At 39.1% G+C, this 23,855-nt stretch overlaps 1 protein-coding gene across 1 annotated transcript in view; it reads right to left on the bottom strand.

The window, feature by feature from the left end:
- Positions 1-23,855, bottom strand: part of reep3.L (receptor accessory protein 3 L homeolog) — a 106,755-nt gene that overhangs the window by 24,816 nt on the left and 58,084 nt on the right. The window contains 3 exon segments of the mRNA NM_001090209.1: positions 2,328-2,441; positions 9,515-9,635; positions 10,471-10,547. Of these exon segments, the coding sequence (NP_001083678.1) occupies positions 2,328-2,441; positions 9,515-9,635; positions 10,471-10,547 (312 nt within the window).

Raw genomic sequence — 23,855 nt, 5'->3', positions numbered from 1 at the left:
GTATATTGTGAGTGGGTCCCTAAGCTCAGTAAGTGACAGCAGCACAGAGCATGTGCAGTGAATCAGAGGGCATATCTGTTTTCAGTCCAGATGCAAAGGTGAAGAACTTCTGTGCTTCTGTAACTGCCTCCCTCTCCAGAATGCACATGAGCTGTGCAATACATTCCCCCCAGGAAGATTTAAAGCAGAGCAAATTTGGGTGTTGCAAATCCAGGGTGATGCATAGATCCATGTCCATTGCACACCCTCCTTCCATGTATGGCTTTTGCATGATATAAAAATATTAGTGTGATACTGCCTTTCCACTTTTTAAGAAAATAAAGACTAAGAACTTTTTTTTAGAATTAAAGGAAGAAACATTTTATTTTATAACAGTATCCCTTTAAGAGCCCGGGGGGTGTAACTATAATACTTTTATATAATTTTATAAAAACGGAATCTTTTATGTGACAGAAAACCATACAGCACCTCACTAAACCATAAAATATATTTATTAAAAACAATAAAATGATGTGTTGACAGCACCCCTTTTAAAACCCAAATGGTGGGTTTTTTGGCCTCTCGTTAGAACATAAACAAGTTTTTATACTTAAAAAGGCATTTTAATAGTACAAAAGAGCCTGCCAAACTGACTGCTAACAGCAGTTCCACATGAAAGAGGTTGGCTCACATTAATATAAATATCTACAACTATGTAAATACACAAAAACGAGACTTGGGCATGTTAAATGTGCCTAATAATGTGAGGATGCTCAGAAAATGTCAGGCTTATTATAAATATACTAGCCTGTAAAGTTATGGAGCACTGCAAGCCTGCATTCAACATGTCCAATAAACAGGCCCAGTCTTGAGAATGTTTATGGTCTGTTGTTTTAATTATCTATTGTGAATGTGAAACTAATGTGAAAGAACAAAGAACATATAGGAGATTATAAGTGATCTGTTATTATTTACTAATAGAGCATAGTAATGTAAAAGCAGGAGGTACCCCAGCCCTGACTTGTTTCCACAAAATGCTCTGAAGGACATATAGGACATCCTGAACCCTGGAGGAGTTCAATCCTCACCCTAGTTGTTACCACTTAATACAGACCCCATGACGAGGACCTTCTCTGATTGTTCAGGCTCTGGGCAGTCAAGAACCATGTCTGATAGCTCAGGCTCTTTGCACACAAGGTCCATCTTTGATAGCTCAGGCTCTAGGCTGACATGGACCATCTCTGATAGCTCAGGCTTTGGGCTGAGGCCTGTCTTAGAAAACCAAACAAGTTTTGGTTGTATAAAAATCAGGTGTACTGTCAAACAGACCCTCCTGTAGGCTGCTAAATTGCCAATCACAGCAGTTTTTTGCACCATCCAGGAACATTTTGAGTGGGCAAAACTCTATTGGGCAGAGAAGGGCTAAATCAGTGACAAACTATTGGCTATGTGGTTATTACTATGTGGGCTCAGATGGACTAGCTCATTGGATAAAACGGTCTTGGTGAGAATGATTAAACCTGTACTTAAGAATCACAATTGAGAAGGCTTAGATTAGCTTTATTTCTTTAAAGAAATAACTCAGTAGATAAGACTCGGCCCACAGTCTGACTAACTGACCAGAGGTTGAGTAGATAAGACTACAGGCTGAGAAGTACTACATTGGAAGGTAAGACCATAGACAGAGAAGGACTCTCAGATGTAGAAATCGGATTCGTTAGGTAAGACTAAATTGAGATGGACCAGTTTAATGACTAAGACTATAAGATTAGAAGTACTGTTTTAGTAGGTCACACTATAGGCTGAAAATGGCTAAGAATGACTGACTCTGTACTCAAGACTACGGAGAAGAACCAGCTTAATGAGTAACACTATGGGCTGAGAATAACTTACTCAGAGGGTCATACTACAGGCTGACAAAGATTAGTGAGACTCTGGGCTGAGAAACACTTGTGAAATTGTAATATATAAGGATTAGCCCATTTAACATAATTGACTAATTTAAAACCAGTACAAAACATAATTTTTAGGGGCGGCAGAAAAGCAGAATGCCAGGGGATGAGTCCCCAGAGTGCCAAAACTGATGGTCAGAACAGCATAATAATAAATAAATGCAGACCTGGGAATTAAATCCTGAATCTCACACATATGCATCTTGTGCCCCCAGCCACAGGTCAAGAAAAAGCATCAACCAACATGGCAGCTCTGGGATTAAGTGAAATAAAACAACCCAACGCTTTCATGAAAGATTTACATTTGATGTTCGCTTTTATTTAATAGTAATATGATCAATCCAAGAGCGTTCACTGCTCCTTTAAGCAAGATAAATAAGTGGAATATCGTCTTACCTTTACAGCAGCAGTCACCGCAGCGTTAGCAGCTAAATTCAACCCTTGCTTGCCAAAGTGCACCATCGTCTCATAGCCCTTTTCCTTGGCTTGCACAATATAGTCATCAATCTCCTGTTGCAAAATAACAAGGATCATCTGTTGTTACACACAGGCATATAAAATATACATAAGCACGAGCGCAACATAAAACAAGCGGCTAGCACAAGCCACCAACAAAGAGAACTGATGCAACTGATACGTGTCAATTTGGATTTCGGGCCAAGTCTCGGTCGTTGACAATCTGCCATGCCTGGGTATTAATTTATTAAAGCAGACGCTCATGTTTATACTATCGTGAGAAACCAAGAATGGGGTTCCTTTTTGTTGAAGCATGGAATCATAGAGTTTCAGTATTTATGAAATGGAAATTCTGAAAAGCTTGAGACCTGGGGTTTTCTTGATAGAGATATTTCCATAAAATGGCGCACCATGCATTAAAAGTTGAGGCTAGGAAGGGCTGGAAAGATCAGCCTTTGCAATTGGCTTTAATTTTTTATTATTTGTGGTTATTTAAGTTATGTAGCTTTTTATTCAAATTTGCTCTCCAATTTGCAGTTTCATGTATTGATTTGAATAAGAGACTATAATATGAATAGGAGAGGCCTGAATAGAAAGATCATTAATAAAAAGTATCAATAATAATACATTTGTAGCCTTACAGAGCATTTGTTTTTTAGATGGGGTCAGTGAAAACTGGAAAGAGTCAGAAGAAGAAGGCAAATACAGGCAGTCCCCGGGTTACGTACTTTAGGTTTGTTCTTAAGTTGAATTTGTATGTAAGTTGAAACATATACATTTACTTATTAAATGCAACAAGACAGATGTTTGTCTTTAGATAGTATTTATTTTTACCTTTCTGTGCTCTGCAGTAGACAACACATGCCAGAGGGGATTGGGACAGGTGGTTTATTTAAGCTAGATGCTAATAAAGGCCAAGCACACCACAGTAAATTACTGGAATAGCCTCTGTATGCAAATATGAGATGTATATAAGTCAGGTGTATGTAACTCGAGGCCTCCCTGTAATTCAAAAACTATAAAAACAAAAGAAATAATGAAGACCAAGTTGCTTAGAATTAGCCATTCTATAACATACTAAAAGTTATCTTAAAGATGAACCATCCCTTTAAGTACTTATCAAATGGACATTCTGGAAAGCTTAGGTTTTCCTTGATAAGAGATCTTTCCATAATATGGAGCACCATGCATTAAAAGTAGAGACTAGAAGGGCTGGGAAGATCAGCCTAGTGAAAAGAATGATTGGTGTTAGGTAGAGTCATATGACCAGCATTTTTACCTTCTGAGACTCACTATCTGCATCTGCCTTATCTGCAACCTGACCTGCCACCCGAAGGTCACTATGAAACTTAGGGCAGAGGCACACGCTCAGATTCAGGGAGATTAGTCGCCCAGCAACAAATTTCCTCTTATTAAGGGTGACTATTCTCCCCAAACTGCCTCCTGCCGGCTAGAATGTAAATCGCCGGCGGGATGGCAATCGGTGCGCTTCGTTTTCCAAAGTTGCCTCACGAGGAAACTTCGGGCAACTTCGGAAAACTAAGTGCTCCGAGTGCCATCCCGCCGGTGATTTACATTCTAGTCAGCGGGAGGCAGTTTGGGCAATTACGATTATTGATGTATGGCAGCGCACTCCAGACCACATTCAATAGTCACCAACACCGCAGTTGCTTGTTAAAAAGATAAATTTTATTTGAACATTAGGCTAAAAAGCGTCTGAGGTCTGACGCGTTTCGTGTTCACACACTTCCTCAGAGACCTCTCTGAGGTCTCTGAGGAAGTGTGTGAACACGAAAACGCGTCAGACCTCAGACGCTTTTTAGCCTAATGTTCAAATAAAATTTATCTTTTTAACAAGCAACTGCGGTGTTGGTGACTATTGAATGTGGTCTGGAGTGCGCTGCCATACATCAATAATCGTAACTTGGCGTTTATTTCTTGGCGACGGACTTGGGGCGGCTGCACCCAGGTCACAGCAGAAATCCGGTAAGCTAAATACTAAATTGAAGATTGGGGCTATCGCAGTTGGGGACGATTTTTTTCTTTCTCCCCCCTTCCTTAAGCGAGAGGCTCGGGGCAATTGGCACCTGAGCCAGTTTAACTTAATGGTGAGAAAAATTTGAAGTTAACAAACATTATCGAATAAGCCTATACCGGATTTCACAACTCTCTGTATGAGTGTGAAATAAATCAGTTTGGGCAATTAGTCACCCCTGAAGAAAAGGCGATTTATCACCGGGCAACTAATCTCCCAAAATCTGAGCGTGTCTCTGCCCTAAAGGTGACTTCACCACAAGCCAGAAGTGCCATGAACATAAAACAAGAGTATTGTCAACACAAACCAGGAGTGTCATCAACACAAAACAACAGAAACACCAGCAAAAACGGCCATCAACGCAAACCATGGGACATCATCTTAAGTCATTATCAAAGAACATCATCATAAGACATGGGTTGAAAAACAAGGAGAACAATTAGTTTATACTGAGACCTGGAACCACAACAAGCAAGATACAGTGGGTACCTGAACCAATGCAGAACTCTTGCCTAATTTGTGTCTCATTTAGTTATTTGAACCTCAGTCGTCACACGAGTCTTCAACTTATGAAAGCGCTACCTAAGATCTATACCTGTGAATATTGACGAAGATCTACAACCACCACTGTCTTAGTAAAGTATAAAAAAAAAAAGAGAGAGAGAGAGAGAGAGAGAGAGAGAGAGAGAGAGAGAGAGAGAGAGAGATGGGTTTCTTGCACGTCTAACACACATACTGAGACTAGGAGTAAGTGCCCTTTACAGACACAAAATGTGCCAGATACTATAAGTACAGAATTAGAGTGTTTACAGTTAGACTGTCCTTCACCACAAATATTTTCCTTTTACTAAAACAATGCATGTCCAACACAAACTCTATTTATTGAAAGAATGTTGAGCGCAACTCTGTCATATAAAATCTATTTTACTTCAGCCTGAGCCACTGAAATCACTTTCTACAAAAACATCCACTAAAAATATAGACTATCCAATGATAGTCTAGAAAAAGTTTTCCTTTACATCACCAGCACCTGCACAAAGGGGAAAAAAGCCAAGGAATTAAAATAAACAAGGCAACTGTTCAGCTGCTAAGAGAAAGCAATTGCACCAGTACGGAAGTTTGGGAGCATCGCCTGCTAGATCCCAGCCTCTCGGTGGCCCGGAAAACACACATTACATTGAGATGTTGAAGGGAGACATTGTGAAACTGAAGGAATACATTATTTCGAGGGCTGACAAAGAACATAATATGGGCTCTCTTCCTGACAAGAAAAGACCCAATTTAGGCAAAAAATATAGGTGAACCTCAGGCATTCTGTTACATTGATGATACATTTCATAATAATGCATCTGGCAGTTGTTGTTCATCTACCATACATCACAAAAGTCCATATTTAAGTGAGAAAATCCTGAAGCTCAGAAAAACTAACTTGGGTATACCAAGAACTGCACTGAGTTTGGGGCAGATGAGGGGAGTAACTGAGAGCAATTGAGTATGGTCTAAGTCAACCTTTTCCAAATGTTGGGTTTAGTCCCCCTAAGGCAGCACAGATCAGAAGCTGGGGGCTCAGCCTAAGGTCCAGTTAGGGTGAGCCTTGAACAGAATGCTTATTTGTTCTAGTACAGTGATCTCCTAGCTCGCGATCAACATGTTGCTCACCAACCCTTGGATGTTGCTCCCAGTGGGCTCAAAGCAGATGCCTATTTTTGAATTTCAGGCTTGGAAGCAGAAAACCCAGGTTTACTACCAAACAGAGTCCCCAGTAGGCTGCCAGTCCACACATGGGCTACCATATAACCAAACACAGCCCTTATTTGGGACCCCCCGGACCTTTTTCATGCTTGTGTTGCTCACTGGGGACTGCAGCTCTAGTAGATACAACTGAAAGCTTAGCATGAATGTCCCCCAAAAAGTGGGATTTGGGGGTGAGCATTAAATGGTTGTTCTATATATAGTTGGAACTATGGCGGATCCAGAAAAATTCTCCCATATCTGTAGCCTTGTTATGAACTAAGAGGGGCCCTCACCAAAGATTCAGAGTGCTTGAACCAAGAAACACTAACAACTACTGGTCTAAATGGACTGAGGTAGGCCAATCTACCATCTGACTATGGTCCACACATTCCTCTGAAATCCTGGCAAAGCTCTTGTACAATACTGTCCCCCTGGAGCTTAATTTCCTCTTACAAATAAAGGGCCATTCATTTTGTGGTAGGATAAGGATCAAGTACACTGTCAGTTCTGCTATGCAATTTTCTAACCGAGATTCAATTTTCATGATAGAACAGAAATTTCAGCTAAAAACATGAATTCCATTATTTGAGAGTTGTGATTCAGAAGTCACTTTGATATCTGCCCTGGGCCCAGAGGCAGTAAAAGCAAAGGAAAGAAAAGCACAGTGTAAACAAGCTCCCGGGTACTACAGCCAAAGGCATAAAAGTAAGTCCTGTTTGCTTCTTCTCAATCAAATATTCACATATGTATCGTTTGCTTCTTCTCAATCAAATATTCACATATGTATCTATACACACACATTCTGTAAGGAAATTATATTTACTTTTCCTATTAAAGGCTTTATTTTTTTTTTTTTTGAAAAATGTTGGATGGAAATGTTAAGAGGTGAAGGTATAATTATATTTCTTTACATTCTGCCTAACTGCTGTGAGCTACAGTCTTGCCTAAGCTAGTATTGTCCCAGCCTGGCCAGACCTTCCCATAGTCCTCCTATGGTGTTAGAAGATCCTGAAAAAAAGGTAGCAACGGACAAGGACTAGGGGCCAAGAGGTTGGGTATGAAGTATTATGGTGGGAATCTCCTGGTTGAGTATCAGCAAGAGAAACCCATCAATTATTCTAAAGTATGTATACATGTAAATAATTCATGTCTCTGTAGCTTTAGCACAAGACACTCCAGATCTTGGTTCCAGAAGTGAACGTAAGCCACGGTATATGGGAGATTTGGGTGTTAAATCTCATACTATCAAGAAGAAGGAGCAGTTTTGTGATCTCTGATCAAGGCAGACATTGCCATCATCATGCGTTATATATATATATATAGTATATATAGTATATAGTACAGGTATGGAATCCATTATCCAGGAACCCATTACAGGAAGGCCATCTCCCATACTGTAGACTCCATTTTCATCAAATAATTCAGATTTTTAGAATTGATTTTCTCTTTAATACTATAACATTACTTTGCACTTGATCCTATCTAAGGTATAATTAATCCTCATTGAAAGAAAACCATCCTACTGGGTTTATTTAATGATGCATGGTGATCCAATTTACATAAAGATCCCTTATCTCGAAACCCCCAGGTCCCGTCTGGATAACATGTTTCATAAGTATCAACATAAAACACAGTGCTTAAAGGAGAACTAAACCCTTAAAACGAATATGGCTAAAAATGGCATATTTTATATAGTGAACTTATTGCACGAGGCTAAAGTTTCAGCTTGTCAATAGCAGCAATGATCCAGGACTTCAAACTTGTCACAGGGGGTCACCATCTTGGAAAGTGTCTGTGACACTCACATGCTCAGTGGGCTCTGAGCAGCTGTTGAGAAGCTAAGCTTAGGGCTCGTCACTAATTATCCAGCAGAAAATGAGCTTCCCTGGCTGTAATATAAGCTGATGCTACAGGTTTGCTGATTATTAAATTCTGATGCTAATTGCACTGGTTTCTGTGCTGCCATGTAGTAATTATCTGTATAAATTACTAATCAGCCTTATATTGTGACATTTCTATTCTATGTGTACTGTATATTGTGAGTGGGTCCCTAAGCTCAGTAAGTGACAGCAGCACAGAGCATGTGCAGTGAATCAGCAGAAAAGAAGATGGGGGAGCTACTGGGGCATCTTTGGAGACACAGATCTTTACTGCTAAAGGGCTGTGGTTGCCTTAGGCAGGTACAGAAGCCCAAAACATAAAGTAAACTTCTTTAGTAAAAGCGATACTGTCACGGGAAAACATGTTTTTTTTCAAAACGCATCTGCTTATAGTGCTGCTCCAACAGAATTCTGCCCTGAAATTCATTTCCCAGATGCTCCCAGTCATGTGACTTGTGCTCTGATAAACTTCAGTCACTCTTTACTGCTGTACTGCAAGTTGGAGTGATATCAGCCCCTCCCTTCCACCCCCCCCAGCAGCCTAACAAAAAAACAATGGGAATTTAACCAGATAGCAGCTCCCTAACACAAGATAACTCCCTGGTAGATCTAAAAACAACACTCAATAGTTCAAGCCAAGTCCCACTGAGACTGATTCAGTTACATTAAGTAGGAGAAATAACAGCCTGCCAGAAAGTAGTTCCATCCTAAAGTGCAGGCGCAAGTCACATGACTGGGGCAGCTGTGAAACTGACAACTGACAATGTTTAGCCCCACGTCAGATTTCAAAATTGAATATAAAAAAATCTGTTTGCTCTTTTGAGAATTGGATTTCAGTGCAGAATTCTGCTGGAGCAGCACTATTAACTGATGTGTTTAGAAAAAAACATGTTTTTCCATGACAGTTTCCCTTTTAGCTTTAGTTCTCTTTTAAAAGAGATTTCCGAATCATTTACCTTAATACCAGCCTCATTGTAGCTTACTATCCCTATTACATGCACACTAATGCAAAAACCAATTATCCTACCAGTATCCAGTAAAACAAAGAAGGAACATAAAACCTATTGAGGCAGTGCCTTGGAGCAGTGGTCCCCAACCAGTGGCTAGGGGCAACATGTTGCTCACCAACCCCTTGGATGTTGCTCCCAGTGGCCTCAAAGCAGGAGCTTATTTTTGAATTTCTGGCATGGAGGCAAGTTTTGGTTCCATAAAAAACAAGTGTATTGCCTGTAGGCTGACTGTCTACATGGGGCTCCCAAATGGCCAATCCCAGCACTTATTTTGCACCACCCAGGAACATTTTTTATTCTTGCATTGCTCCCCAACTCTTTTTACATCTGAAAGTTGCTCACAGACAAAAAAAGGTTGGAGACCACTGCCCTGGAGTGATTCAAGCCCAGGACTCCAGCTCTACAAGGCAGCGATGCTTTCACCATGATCTTAACTAAAATAGATCTAGACTTTAAGAGGGACATTACCTTTTCTTTTGATGAAAGTAGGGGATGAAGGAACTTTCTATACAGTAGACTTGCACCTCTTGTGTAGGGAGACAGTAACCAAACAACGAAGGCTATCTTCAGTTCATAATACAATGGAAACCTAGGGAATGGAGAAGGTGGCAAATAACTAAGAAAGCCAAGAGCTTACAAAGATTTGATAACATAAATTGCTGACCCCTGAAGGGCCTGTTATGTTCATCTGTATCTAATAATGTATGGAATTGTGGCTAGTTACTGTAATAGTTCAACATTCATTTTGTCATTTTAAAACATGGCTTCTCCACACCACAAAGTGTTTACCTTTCTACATTTCATTTCTGGTAGAAGTCCTTCCAACCATACCGACCCAAATATACTAATGGATTTATGGCTCTAAGTGCCCATTTCAGACCATTTTGGAGCACAGAGAACCATGGCTGCCCCCATGAAAACAGAGCTACCTGCCTTGGGCAACAGGGCCCTTGTACTTTTCTTGTACTCTTGTCTTGTACTCTTGTCCAGGGTCCTAGTAAATGGCCCCTTAAGTCTATTATGCTGTATCAAATCATATATAACACTAATACTGAAGAGTACTTTAAACTTACACTGGGTTCCACCTTAATTCTTTTTTTTGTGGGAGAAGGGAAATAATTGTTTAACCAGATGTCCTTCACAGACAACCCCTTCTACATAATGAACTCCTCCTTATCCATAAGCCTGAGGCAAAAGATGCAATAAGGAAAAGTGGCTTATTATAAATCTTTAGAACTGGAAGTGTAAACCACAAAAGGAAATGTCCCTGTTCCAGGAAAAATTAACTAAATTGGATAAGAGCTCATCACCAGGCAAAAAATTTTTACGAGGCTATGGCATGTGTGAAAGTGGGTCGGCCAAGACACATATGTATATGCAAAACTGGTAATAATGCAAATGATATATTAGTGTTTAAAACTTACCAGGATAATGTTAGATCAGCTATTGCTTCTGTGACAGTGTAGAGGGCAAAAACAATCCAATACATCATCCACCGAACCTAGAAAGGAAAACGATAGATTAGAATACTGTCGTATTTAAAAGGAAATTTTTTTTAATTCTGATTAAAAGTAAGTAACTGGGACTTGTGCATTTAAAACAGTACACATTAATTATATTCTCCTGGCACTATTCTAATTGGACTATACAACCATTGGCAGGACAACATTTTATCTATATTCTTGTAACATACAAGATCCATGAACATCCTTTAAATTATATCCATATAAATGTTGCTTAGTGATGTCATTGGTTATAATCAGAGCTTAGTGATGTCATTTCTCTCACCTGAATAGCCATGAATATCTTGTAAATGATATCCTTATAAACGGTGAGTTCTGATGTCATCAGTTATAAACTGTGAGTTCTGATGTCATTTCTGTCACGACTCATTGAAATTTGTGTATTATAATAAAGTACCCCCAGTTACATAATATGAGGATATTAGAAGTTACCTCGGAGTTTCATGACCTCGTGTTTTTATATGGTCATGAAACTCCTTGGTAGCTTATAATATCCTTATAATTTACAAGAGGGGGACTTTCTTCACTATATAATACACAAAAGCTATGAAAACTTGTAAATTATATCCTTATAAACGGTGAGTTCTGATGTCATAAGTTATAAATGGTGAGCTGTGATGTCATTATTTTCACATGACTCACTGAAACTTGTGTATTATAAGAAGTACCCCTTGTTGGAAAATATGAGGATATTAGTGAATAAGTACCCCCTATTGTAAAATATAAGGATATTAGAAGACACCTCGGAGTTCCATGACGTGTATAAAAGCACTCAGCCTTTGGCCTTGTGCTTTTATATGGTCATGGAACTCCTCTGTGACTTATAATAATACACAAAAGCCATGAATATCTTGTAAATTATATCCTTATAAACGGAGAGTTCTGATGTCATCAGTTATAAACGGTGAGTTCTGATGTCATTTCTGTCACATGAATCACTGGAACGTGTGTATTATATTAAAAAGTACCCCCTGTTGCAAAATATGAGGATATTAGAGGTAACCTCGGAGTTCCATGACCTGTATAAAAACACTCGACCTTCTGCCTCGTGTTTTTATATGTTCATGAAGCTCCTTGATAACTTATAATATCCTTATAATTTACAAGAGGGGGTACTTTATTTACTATATATTTTCCAAGAAATGTACTTTATTCACTATATAAATGCCTGTGTGAAGCCTCACTTGCCTCCCTATAAGTGGGGGCAGCCATGATTGCTCATACAAATTAAACTTGCGCATTGACAATAAAACTAACTAACTAAGTTATTGTGAGAAACTGGGTAATGTTTGCTCTGCTTTACAACCAAATGACTTTTTTTGAATGAAAAAAGCTTTCAGACACGAGATTACACTTGTTTTACTTAGGAGGGAAGTTATACAAATGTGCCATTGTTTCTTAATCCATAACTGGGTGGTATAAAGAGCCTTTCAGTGGCTTACACCATTTTTTGCCTTTAGTACTTTTGTACTAATGTAATTTATGCCGTGCCAAGCTACAATCCCACAATCTGATTGGCCACTATATACAAAGCGCTTCGGCTCTACACATGTCTGTGAGAAGGTTCTTCAGTATAATTGGTTCCAAGCTTAACATTCATTACAGCCAGAAATCCTATTAAGCAGAAGAAGTGGAAGAGTGAGCCGCAGAATATATGTAAATATGTGTTAATTTAGTACAGAATGGTTTATGCAAGGGATATGATTGGATTGCCTATTGGATAAACTCAATTAGACATACAGCTGAATATCTGCGCTAATGTATAATTTACTAATCCAATTGCCTTCCTTCCGCAAGGTAATTTTCTCTTAATATTAAAGATCGGCCAGACAAGAATCAGAATTCTTTCAGTTTCTTTAAAATATTAATGTACACTTTACAGGCACATGTTCAATTTCGATAGAATTTTCAAGAGGGCTACATAAAGTTTTGGGGCAATATAAATAAAAGGGGGGAGTCACTGGTCAGATGAGGAGGCCATTATTGATATAGGAGTAACAAAGCCAACAAGTAGTAATTCTCCCCAAGCCTCATGGTACATTGCGAGGAACGCCTGAACCTGGTTCTGCAGCCTAACATTTGCTTTAATGGAATCCACCACCTGCCCCCCAGTGTTTCTCAACCAGCAGAGAAGCAGTCATGCAGTAGTGATGCATGGGTCGTAGATTCAAGACCCACAGATGATGTCCTAGAGCAGTGGTCCCCAACCAGTAGCTCACAAGTAACATGTTGCTCACCAACCCCTTGAATGTTGCTCCCAGTGGCCTCAAAGCAGGAGCTTATTTATAAATTCCAGTCTTAGACGCAAGTTTTGGTTGTATACTAGATGTACTACCACACAGAGTCTTCTGTATGCTACCAGTCCATATAGGGGCTACCAATAGCCAATAACAGCCTTTTATTTGACATCCCCATAGACTTTTTCATGCTTGTATTGCTCTCTTTTTTACATTTAAATGAGTAAAAAAGGTTGGGGACCCCTGCCCTAGAGGTATGATCAGTCATCCTTGAAAACATCTCCTGGTACCTAAAGAGGACATCTCATTGGACCATGAGATCATATGTCTTCAACATAAGATATTAGATTATGTTCTAATGGCTTGAAGCCCACCATACATCAAGGGAACTGTACATGTTCAGAATGCAGAAAAAACACCCCCTGATCATCTCATTGGTCTGATGGATAGATGGGCATTGGGCTGTGGTCACCTGGTAATCTAACTTGAAAGAGGGGAGTCCAAAGTAGACAGGTTAAGCCTACTATATTTTTTGGTTGTGAAACCTGGATGTAATCATGGTGGAATGGTGCTGGACAGGGAGTAAAGAGCATACCTCCGAACTGTCCCTTTTCCCGAGACAGTCCTGATTTTGACAGCTCAATCCGCAGTCCCGGATTGTCATCAAATGTTCTCTTTGATCTCCTGCACTGAACAGCCAGAAAAATATACAATGGAGCATGTTTACTAAAACTAGAAATAAATATTTGGAGAGATTTCTGGAGATGTTGCCCATGGCAACTAATCAGTAATTAGATTTAAACAGCCACCTATAAATCAGAAAACAAAAGTTCTGACTGGTTGCTATGGGCAACATCTCCAGAAATCTCTCCAGATATTTATCTCCAATGTTAGTAGTTAGTAGTAGTTTCTAACTTAATTCGCTTTTGTCAGAGGGCCCAGAATATGTGCCAGGTTCAAATTGTTACTTTTGTAACAATTTAAGATAAGCAAAGAAGCAACTGTAACAATTCAAGATAAGCAGGTCTCTTGGGGAAACTGTGACTTGCAGCTTAAAGGGCAATTCATCTTCATTTAGCAAAACTGTAATAACACATAAAAACCACAGAAATGTGTTTAAACTTTCATAACATGCAAAATTTGGTAAAACGAACATGGTCATTGGGGGTGTGGCCACAAACATGGGTGTGGTCAAAAAATTGCCGCACACTGCACAGCAATCCTTTTTGTCCCACTGTCTTTTTCCAAAATGTTGGAAGGTATGAAAGAGGCATGGGCAGAAGTGTTTTATGTATTCCCAAAAACCTTCTGTAATTCAGTTTAGGAAAGTTGGGGTCTCTCTGCCAAAGATGCATGAAATTTAACAACACAAGAACAATTATGATCGGGCCGGTCCGTTTTTCTATGGTGGGAAAAACAAAACAGTTCACTCCCAATATATGATGCATCAGTAGCTACTGACAGAACTTGGTATCAGACCCGGCCACTCTCAGTACTCAAGTAACACACAGATAAATAGAAGGCTTTCCAGTCTGATGTGTGTGTCTGGTTCCCAACTGAATTATTTACAAGTCTATTTCCTAGAACACTTAAAATGGACAAATTCACTGTGATGTACCAGAACTAGAGCCAATAAAAAGAGAGACAAAAAAGAAAATAGTATCTTTTGCAGACTATTCACATGAAAGCAGTCCAATAGACAGTAAACCCAGTAAGGTATTTCAAATTATGGGAAGGCCACCTTCCATAGAGTCCATTTTAAAGGAAAGGGAAAGCTACCAAGGCAGTTTATTGCCAATAGATTAGCCACAATAGTGCAAGCTACAACGCCATTTTTATTCTTTAGAATGTTTTCCCATACCTAACACTGTCTCTATTTGTTTAGGATAGCAGCTGCCATATTAGCTTGCTGTGACATCACTTCCCGTCAGTCTCTACCTGCTTACTCATAGCTCTGAGCTCAGATTACATCAGGGAGGGGAGGAGGGAGAGGAGCAAACTGAGCATGCTCAAGCCCTAGCCCTGGAGGTTTAAGATGAAAACAGGAAGTCTGATACAGAAGCCCATGAGTACACAATAGAAGGAAATACAGTAAATGTTGTGTTTCTTTTGACAGAGGACTCAGAGCAGCATTACTTTGAGGGTTTACTGGTGTATTTACTGCACATAGACCTTTCTGATAACTCTAACTTCGTTTTAACCTTGCCTTCTCCTTTAAATTGTATTTTTCTTAATGATTTCTTTTTTCTCTATAATAATAAAACAGTACCCTGTACTTGATGGTAACTTAGCTGCGTAAATTCATCAAGTGTAAAATGAAAGTTCTTTCAATTTCATTGTCCTGCAAAAACCATTTTCTTTTATTAAGTCCTGCTCCGCTCGTGATTACAATACAATAGGAGGTCAGTGGAATGTCATAAGGGACAAGGTAGCCAGTCTGTCATAAACATAATGACTGATTAGGCAATTGCAGAGTTAGACATTAATGCCTTAATAGAGAAATGTCATAATAATAATCTGTAATAATAAAATGCAGTGAAGCTCTGCCTTTAAATGGGGGAGCGTAAAGCTGACAAATATAAAACAGCCTCCTTTGTTACAAAAAAGAATGGATTTATCATTAATGCAAAGAGAAGGAGCAGATGAGATAATCTTGCAAGGTGAATAATGGAAAGCAGGAATTCCCAATTACACGACAATAATATAAATAACCAGCCCAGCAATAAGAACGCAGACAGGGCTCGATATCACTACCTTGAACTGAGGAATCCCATTTATATTTAAATGCTCAGTCGATCATTTCACAGACTCCTTTTCACAGTAATTCCCCTACCTGATCAACTGCCAGGTCCCATAGTGGGCAGTTTTACTGTGGGCTTTGCTGTAAATGTCACCCTGTCTGCTGCCGGTTAAAGGAGGGTCTATTGGTGTAAATAAATGCACCCATCACCTCAACATTTGCCCTATATCTTTCATAATACAGTGAACTGAATTATGCTGTTAAGCCAGCTGAGTATTCCACATAGAACCTACAGTATATAATTACAGACTGGGCTGTCTCTACTAATACAAACTGGCACTTAAAGAGACACTATAACCGTATCTAAAAAGGGGTTACATTCACTACGATTTCCTATAAGACCTCATTAAAACATATGAATATAGATTATTCCACCCAGTTAGCCATATTTATCTGCATAAATGTGTTTATTAAAAACAATGGGAGCAGCCATGTTTGTACTGATATGGAAACTATTCATAAACGTTAATGAAGCGCCCTCTGTTGGCCAAATGATTAGAAGCAGGGATGATTTCTTACTTATCGGTTACAAGGCAAGTCTAAACCTTAGTATGGGAATACCATTTATACTCAGAAAGAAAAAACCTTGTACTGTAAAGTGAAACCTAATGCAAGCAGCCAATCCCCTGCCTGAAAGAGTTACCTTGCAGTTTATAGGCAACCAGGCAGTCATAGACTGTTTTGGACTGGCGTATCAAGGGGCTGCCACCCTTAAAGATCCCACCCCCCATTAAAAAACCGCTCCACCCTGTTGTGGCCCCTGAAACTGATCACCCCACCCCATCTAAGGTTGCCACCTTTCTGCATAACTCTTTCCGGCCTTCAGGGAGAAGGTGCTGATCAATGGTGTCAAGGGGTGGGGAATGGGCAGTCCTGTGATATCACGCGGAAGGGAATGGGCAGGTTGATGACATTGGGTGGGGAATAGGTGGGTTGAGGATGCCGTGGGAGGGGTGATGGGCAGGTAAGGGAAACTAAAGCCTTCAGGGAGAATTTAGCAGTAAAAAGCTTTAGGGAGGGGAGGAGAATATAGGCAATCACAAATTTACCAGCAACTACATTGCCAAAATATTAGTAATACCAGTTGACTGGCAACCCTAACCCCATCCCTTGCCTGGCAAGGCCCACAAGGTCAAGGGCCTACCGGATTTATTCCCAGTGACCTGCTGGCCCAGTCCAACCCTGGTCATGGAAAACTTGCATTACAATGTAATCACTAGTGATGTGTGGGTCAGGATTTCCCCGAATTTTATAGACACGCACCACTGATGACGTCAAATAAGGGGCGGGTGGGTGAGCAGGCGCAGTGTCTATAAAAGACGACACCGGAAGTTAGAAGTCAGTATTTGACGGTGGCGGGCAGGTAAAGCAGAAAAAGAGCTCAACCTGCACACGCGATGAAGCGTGCGAGGTTGGCCCGAACCTGTGGGTATCGGGCCGGCCCGCACATCACTAGTACTTACCTTCAAATGTTACACAGTTTTACAAATTACATTCAATGGCAGTTGAGCTTTATTATTTTAGTATGTTATAGAATGTCCTAGTTTGTTTTTGAACAATTTCCCTAGCCTCAGAGTGCAATTTAAAATGCTATCTGGTTATTGGGGGTCAACGACCCTGCCAACCAAAGAACTTTGCTCTGCAAGTCTTCGATGCTATGGTTAATGTTACTTTTTATATTTCATCTTCTATTCTCCTGGCTGTTAGAGAAAACTGGAAGCTGCTAAAATCCCTAACTGGAGGGCTGCTGAACAAAAAGCTAAATAATCTGAATGATCTTTTTTATTGGATTCCGTAAAGAACATCATAGGATCATTAAGTGCAACCATAACAGTAAATATCCATGTGGAATTGGGTCGCTCCATAGAACTACCAGCTCTTGAAAGCAAAATAAACTCCATTACATTCCCGGCACCATATGGGTACATGATTTTGTGCGTGTTGCTCGCAATCCGTCCCATCTCCAAAGAACTCTGAGCAAGGAGAGAAGGCCAGACAGCCTTGTGATGATGTTTTTGCTACAGTCTCTCGGAGGAATTAGAGGATATTTTAAGCCTCAGTAAGCAGCACAAAAGGAACATGCACAGGCTGAAATTACCACCCTGCAAGTCAGTAATGAATTGGTGACCTCCCTATGAACTAGTCCCTTTCAGCTTCTCAAAGTAATCCGACGACCAGCAGAGTCACTAAATCACTGCTAGAAACCAAGAAAGTGAAATGTAAAAAGTCTATTTTGTGGATTAATTCCGAAAATCAACGATATAACCCCATAGTCCCTCTGTATTCCAATAATACTCGCTGTTTCCAAGCTAATAAGTGGCATATAAGTATTGTCTTAAAGGGATACTGTCATGGGAAAAAAATTTTTCAAAATGAATCAGTTAATAGTGCTGCCTCAGCAGAATTCTGCATTGAAATCCATTTCTCAAAAGAGCAAACAGATTTTTTTATTTTCAATTTTGAAATCTGACATTGGGCTAGACATATTGTCAATTTCCCAGCTGCCCCAAGTCATGTGACTTGTGCTCTGATAAACTTCAATGACTCTTTACTGCTGTACTGCAAATTGGAGTGATATCACCCCCTCCCTTTTCCCCCCCAGCAGCCAAACAAAAGAACAATGGGAAGGTAACCAGATAGCAGCTCCCTAACACAAGATAACAGCTGCCTGGTAGATCTAAGAACAGTACTCAATAGTAAAAACCCATGTCCCACTGAGACACATTGAGTTACATTGAGAAGGAAAAACAGCAGCCTGTCAGAAAGCATTTCTCTCCTTAAGTGCAGGCACAAGTCACATGACCAGGGGTAGCTGGGAAATTGACAATATGTCTAGCCCCATGTCAGATTTCAAAATTGAATATAAAAAAATCTGTTTGCTCTTTTGAGAAATGGATTTCAGTGCAGAATTCTGCTGGAGTAGCACTATTAACTGATGCGTTTTGAAAAAAAACATATTTTCCGATGACAGGATCCCTTTAAAGTGTTACTTGTACCGGTGTAGGATACGTTATCAGGAAACCCGTAATCCATTTTAATCAAATTATCCACATTTTTAAAAATGATTTGCTCTTTTTCAGTACAGGTATGGGATCTTTTATTCGGAAACACGTTATACAGAAAGCTCAGAATTACAGAAAGGCTGTCTCCCATAGACTCCATTTTATAGAGTCCAAGTTTTTTTAATGATTTCCTATTTCTCTGTAATAATAAAACAGTACCTTATACTTTATCCAAAATAAAATATACTTAATCCTTATTGGAAGCAAAACCAGCCTATTGGGTTTATTTAATGTTTCTACGATTTTGTTAAAGACTGGGTCTCCAAATTACAGGGAAATTCCAGGTCCCAAGCATTCTGGGTAACAGGTCCCAACCCTGTAATAATAAAATAGTACCTTTTATTTAATCCAAACCAATATATAAATAATCCTTATTGGTGGGAAAAGAACCCTGATCGGTTTATTTAACATTTAAAAGAACTTTAGAAAACTTTAGATCCAAATTAGATCCGTTATACAGAAAACCCCAGGCCCCAAGCATTCTGGAGCTGCAATGCATTCATAAAACAAATGGACAGTATAATATATATCTATATATATATATATATATAATATATATATATATATATATATATATAAAAGAGAGAGAGAGAGAGAGAGAGAGAGAGAGAGAGAGAGAGAGAGAGAGAGAGAGAGAGAGAGAGAGAGAGAGAGAGAGAGAGAGAGAGAGAGAGAGAGAGAGAGAGAGAGAGAGAGAGAGAGAGAGAGAGAGAGAGAGAGAGAGAGAGAGAGAGATGTATACAGTATATATATATATATATATTTCACAAGAGCCATGCATATCCTGTAAAGTATACAGGTGTAAGTTCTGTTATCTGGAAATCTGTTATCCAGAAAGCTCAGAATTACATATAGGCCATCTCCCACTGACTCTATTTAATCTAAAAAAATAAAACATTTTAAAAATGATTTCCTTTTTCTCTATAATAATAAAACAGTAGCTTGTACTTGATCCCAACTAAGATATAATTTATCCTTATTGGAAGCAAAACCAGTCTATTGGGTTTATTGTTTACATGATTTTCTAGTAGACTTGAGGTATGAAGATCCAAATTACAGAAAGATCGGTTATCTGGAAAAAACCAGGTCCCAAGCATTCTGGATAACAGGTCCCATACGTGTACAGGTATGAGATCCATTATCTGGAAACCCGCTATCCAGAAAGTTCCGAATTACAGAAAGGCCATCTCCCATAGACTCCATTTTATACAAATAATCCAATTTTTAAAAATTATTTCCTTTGTCTCTGTAATAATAAAACACTAACTTGTAACTAATATATAATTAATCCTTATTGGAAGCAAAACCAGCCTATTGGGTTTATTTAATGTTTACATGATTTTGTTGAAGACTGGGTCTCCCAATTACGGAAAGATACATTATTCGGAAAAACACAGGTCCCAAAGTTTCTGGGTAACAGATCCCATACCTGTATCCTTATAAACAGTGCTTTGTGATGTCGTGGGTGCTCGGTGATGTAATTTCTGTCACATGACTCACTGAAACTTGTGTATTATAATAAATAAAGTACCACTTTGGAGTTCAATGACCTTTGTTTTACTTTATTTGGGAAAATTTGTAGAATCACCAAATCTGTGTTTGTGGGAATTCTAATTGGAAGCTTTAATCCGGAATTCAGAATGTGACACGGGATGATGGATTGGCTGTCGGCGGGAGGGAGGGGTGGGGTATTGGGGAAGTGACATTTTATTTTTTCATCCGGCAGTTTAGTCCTCACATTTTCTTCTGTTCAACACTCTATTATTGCTTCTAGTTTTCAATTTGCTTCCAGCTGCACGAGGCGGCCTATAATGAATTCCTGAGGACAGACCACATGTCTGTAGATTGTTTCATTGGCTTCACAATTCCATTTCCCCATTCAAGCTGTGAAATTTATTTAAGGAGATTCCTCAGCCAATTTCACTGTAAATGGTTTAGGGGGGGCGGCAAATACTTTTTTAGAACCTGACCTTTGAGCTTTTTCCCTTAAATTTAAAATGCTCGGTGTGATCATATTGTATAATGTTCCATCAGCCGAGGGATAAACAAATAAGTCATTGCTATTTGCAGTGTCCCTTTCATTATTCTCCTCCTAATTATCATCTGATTTATTCTGTATTATTATTGGATACAGCGGAGATCAAAGGCCAGACTTCAGGACAGATCTATTGTTATTCCATTTATTCATATGCTCCGATTCAAGGATTCAGCACTGAATCACATCAAGTTCTTAAAGGGTTGGTTCTCCCGAACTGCCTTCTGCCTACTATAATGAGAAAACGCCTGCGCCAATGCACTCACGGTGCTTCGATTTCCGAAGTTGCCCAAAGCTTCCTCGTGAGGCAACTTTGGAAATCAAAGCGCCGCGAGTGCATTGGCGCAGGCGTTTTGTCATTATAGCAAGCGGAAGGCAGTTCAGGGAGATTGTCGCCCCGCAGAAGAGGCGATTAGTCGCCATCTGCTGTGTGCCCCTGCCCTTAAAGGGATACTGTCATGGGAAAACATGGTTTTTTTTTTCAAAACACATAAGTTTATAGTGCTACTCCAGCAGAATTTTGCACTGAAATCCATTTTTCAAAAGAGCAAACATGTTTTTTTATATTTAATTTTGAAATCTGAAATGGGGCTAGACATATAGTCAGTTTCCCAGCTGCCCCCAGTGATGTGACTTGTGCTCTGTTAAACTTCAGTCACTCTTTACTGCTGTACTGCAAGTAGGAGTGATATCAACCCCTCCCTTTCGCCCCCCAGCAGCCAAACAAAAGAACAATGGGAACCAGATAGCAGCTCCCTAACACAAGATAACAGCTCCCTGGTAGATCTAAGAACACTCAATAGTAAAAGCCAAGTTTCACTGAGACTGATTCAGTTAGAGATAACAGCCTGCCAGAAAGTAATTCCATCCTAAAGTGCAGGCACAAGTCACATGACCAGGGGCAGCTGGGAAATTGACAATATGTCTAGCCCCATGTCAGATTTCAAAATTGAATATAGAAAAATCTGTTTGCTCTTTTGAGAATTAGATTTCAGTGCAGACGTCTGCTGGAGCAGCACTATTAACTGATGTGTTTTGAAAAAAACAGGTTCTCCCATGACAGTATCCCTTTAAGTTAACTTTTAGTATGTTATAGAATGGCTAATTCTAAGCAACTTTTTAATTGGCCTTCATTATTTATTTATTTTAATAGTTTTTTTAATTTTTTGTTTTTTTCCTCTGACTCTTTCCAGCTTTCAAATGGGGGTCACTGACCCCATTAAAAAAACAAATGCTCTGTAAGACTACAAATTTATGGTTATTGCTACTTTTTATTACTCATCTTTCTATTCAGACCCTCTCCTATTCATATTCCAGTCTCTTATTCAAATCAGTGCATGGTTGCTAGTGTAATTTGGATCCTAGCAACCAGACTGCTGAAATTGCAAACAGGAGAGCTGCTGAATAAAAAGCTCAATAACTGAAACCCACAAATAATTAAAAAAAAAAAAATGAAAACCAATTGCAAATTGTCTCAGAATATCACTGGGTTTTTCATACTAATGTCAACATCCCCTTTAAGGATATTTTTTATATGGAGATCCAAATTAGGGAAAGATTCTTTATCGGGAAAACCCTATGTTTCGAGCATTCTGGATAATAGGTCCCATACCTGTACTTTGTACTTAATCCCAACTAAGATATAATTAATCCATATTGGTGGGAAACAATCTTATTGGGTTTATTTAACATTTAGGGGGTCATTTATCAAAAGTCGAATTTTTGTGTTTTTTATACCTTGAATGAACTCACAACTTGAAAGGTTTCTTATTTAAGAAAAAACTCAAATGGAAAACCTGATTCAGCGATTTCGGGGTTAACAACCAGAAAACTAGAATTAATCGAGTTTTCGGCGGAAAAAAACTAAAATCAATCTTGCTGATCGAGTTATCGGCAAAACCCTCTGAAAAAAAACCCAAACATCATAACGGCTATTAACATTTTCAATTGGTTCAAGGGACTTCTGCCATTGACTTCTACATGACCTCGACAGGTTTTAGATGGTGTATTTTCGTATTCTAGCTATTTCCAGGATCGGGTATAATAAATCTCAAAAAATTAGTTGTTTTTTTTTTTTAATTCAGAAAAAAAAAATTTGACCAAAGAAATCACCTCGAAAACTCGAATTTTGGTGGAAAACACAACTCGATCCTTAATAAGTCTACCCCTTAAATTATTTTTAAGCGGACTTAAGGTATGGAGATCCAAATTAAGGAAAGATCCCTTATCCGGAACACCCCAGGTCCCGAGCATTCTGGGTAACAGGTCCCATATGTGTACGTTTGTATATAGTCAACTGTTTTTAGCTGTGATGTCATTAGGCCCCACTTAAAAAAAAATCGAATTTACATTATATTCATGGCTCGCATATTATTTCTCTCTTGACATATCAAAATATTATAGTTTAGTTAAAATTGAAGATATCTACATAGTCATCCAGTATTTTTTAGGGACAGATTTATCAAGGGTCGAATTTCGAAGTAATGGGAATTCCCACAACTTCGAAATTCGAATAAAAAAAAAAGACCAACCGAAATTTATTTAAAAAGTCAACGGGTGAATAGTCCGTATTCGTTCGAATTAGAATCGCACGAATCGAAGTAATAGCGCATTTAAAAAAAAAAAAATCTTGAGTTTTTCAAAGTCCACCAATTGACTCCAAATAGCTTCTAGGAGGTCCCCCATAAACTAAAACAGCAATTCGGCAGGTTTTAGACGGCGAATGATCAAAGTCGAATTTTTAACGAGACAGCACATAAATTTCGATATTCAAATCGAATTTGGACGATTCCCTAGTCGAAGTACACAAAAAATAGCTCAAATTTTTTTTAATTCGAATTTTCACTTCGACCTTTGATAAATCTGCCCCTTAGTGTTCCCTTTGAGGGAAATTGCATGAGAAACAAATCCCTGATATAGAAGTATAGGTCCTGTTGAAGTTGTGTTGGAAATGTTAATGTGTTCAACATGGTGTCTTTCCCGTCTGAGCTAAAGAAGAGATCAGAGAGAGAGGGAACAATGAGCAAGTTCATTTGCAGGAAGCAAAGCCGCGTTTACAGATCTCTGGCAACCGTGATTTATGGCTCCACCAATCAAAACAAGCAGAATGTTTAAGATTTTGTACAGCGAATAATCCCTGGGGAGATTGAGGA

Source organism: Xenopus laevis, chromosome 7L, assembly GCF_017654675.1.
Source record: "Xenopus laevis strain J_2021 chromosome 7L, Xenopus_laevis_v10.1, whole genome shotgun sequence".
NCBI classification, from domain to species: domain Eukaryota; kingdom Metazoa; phylum Chordata; class Amphibia; order Anura; family Pipidae; genus Xenopus; species Xenopus laevis.
This window is presented reverse-complemented; position numbering and strand designations above follow the sequence as displayed.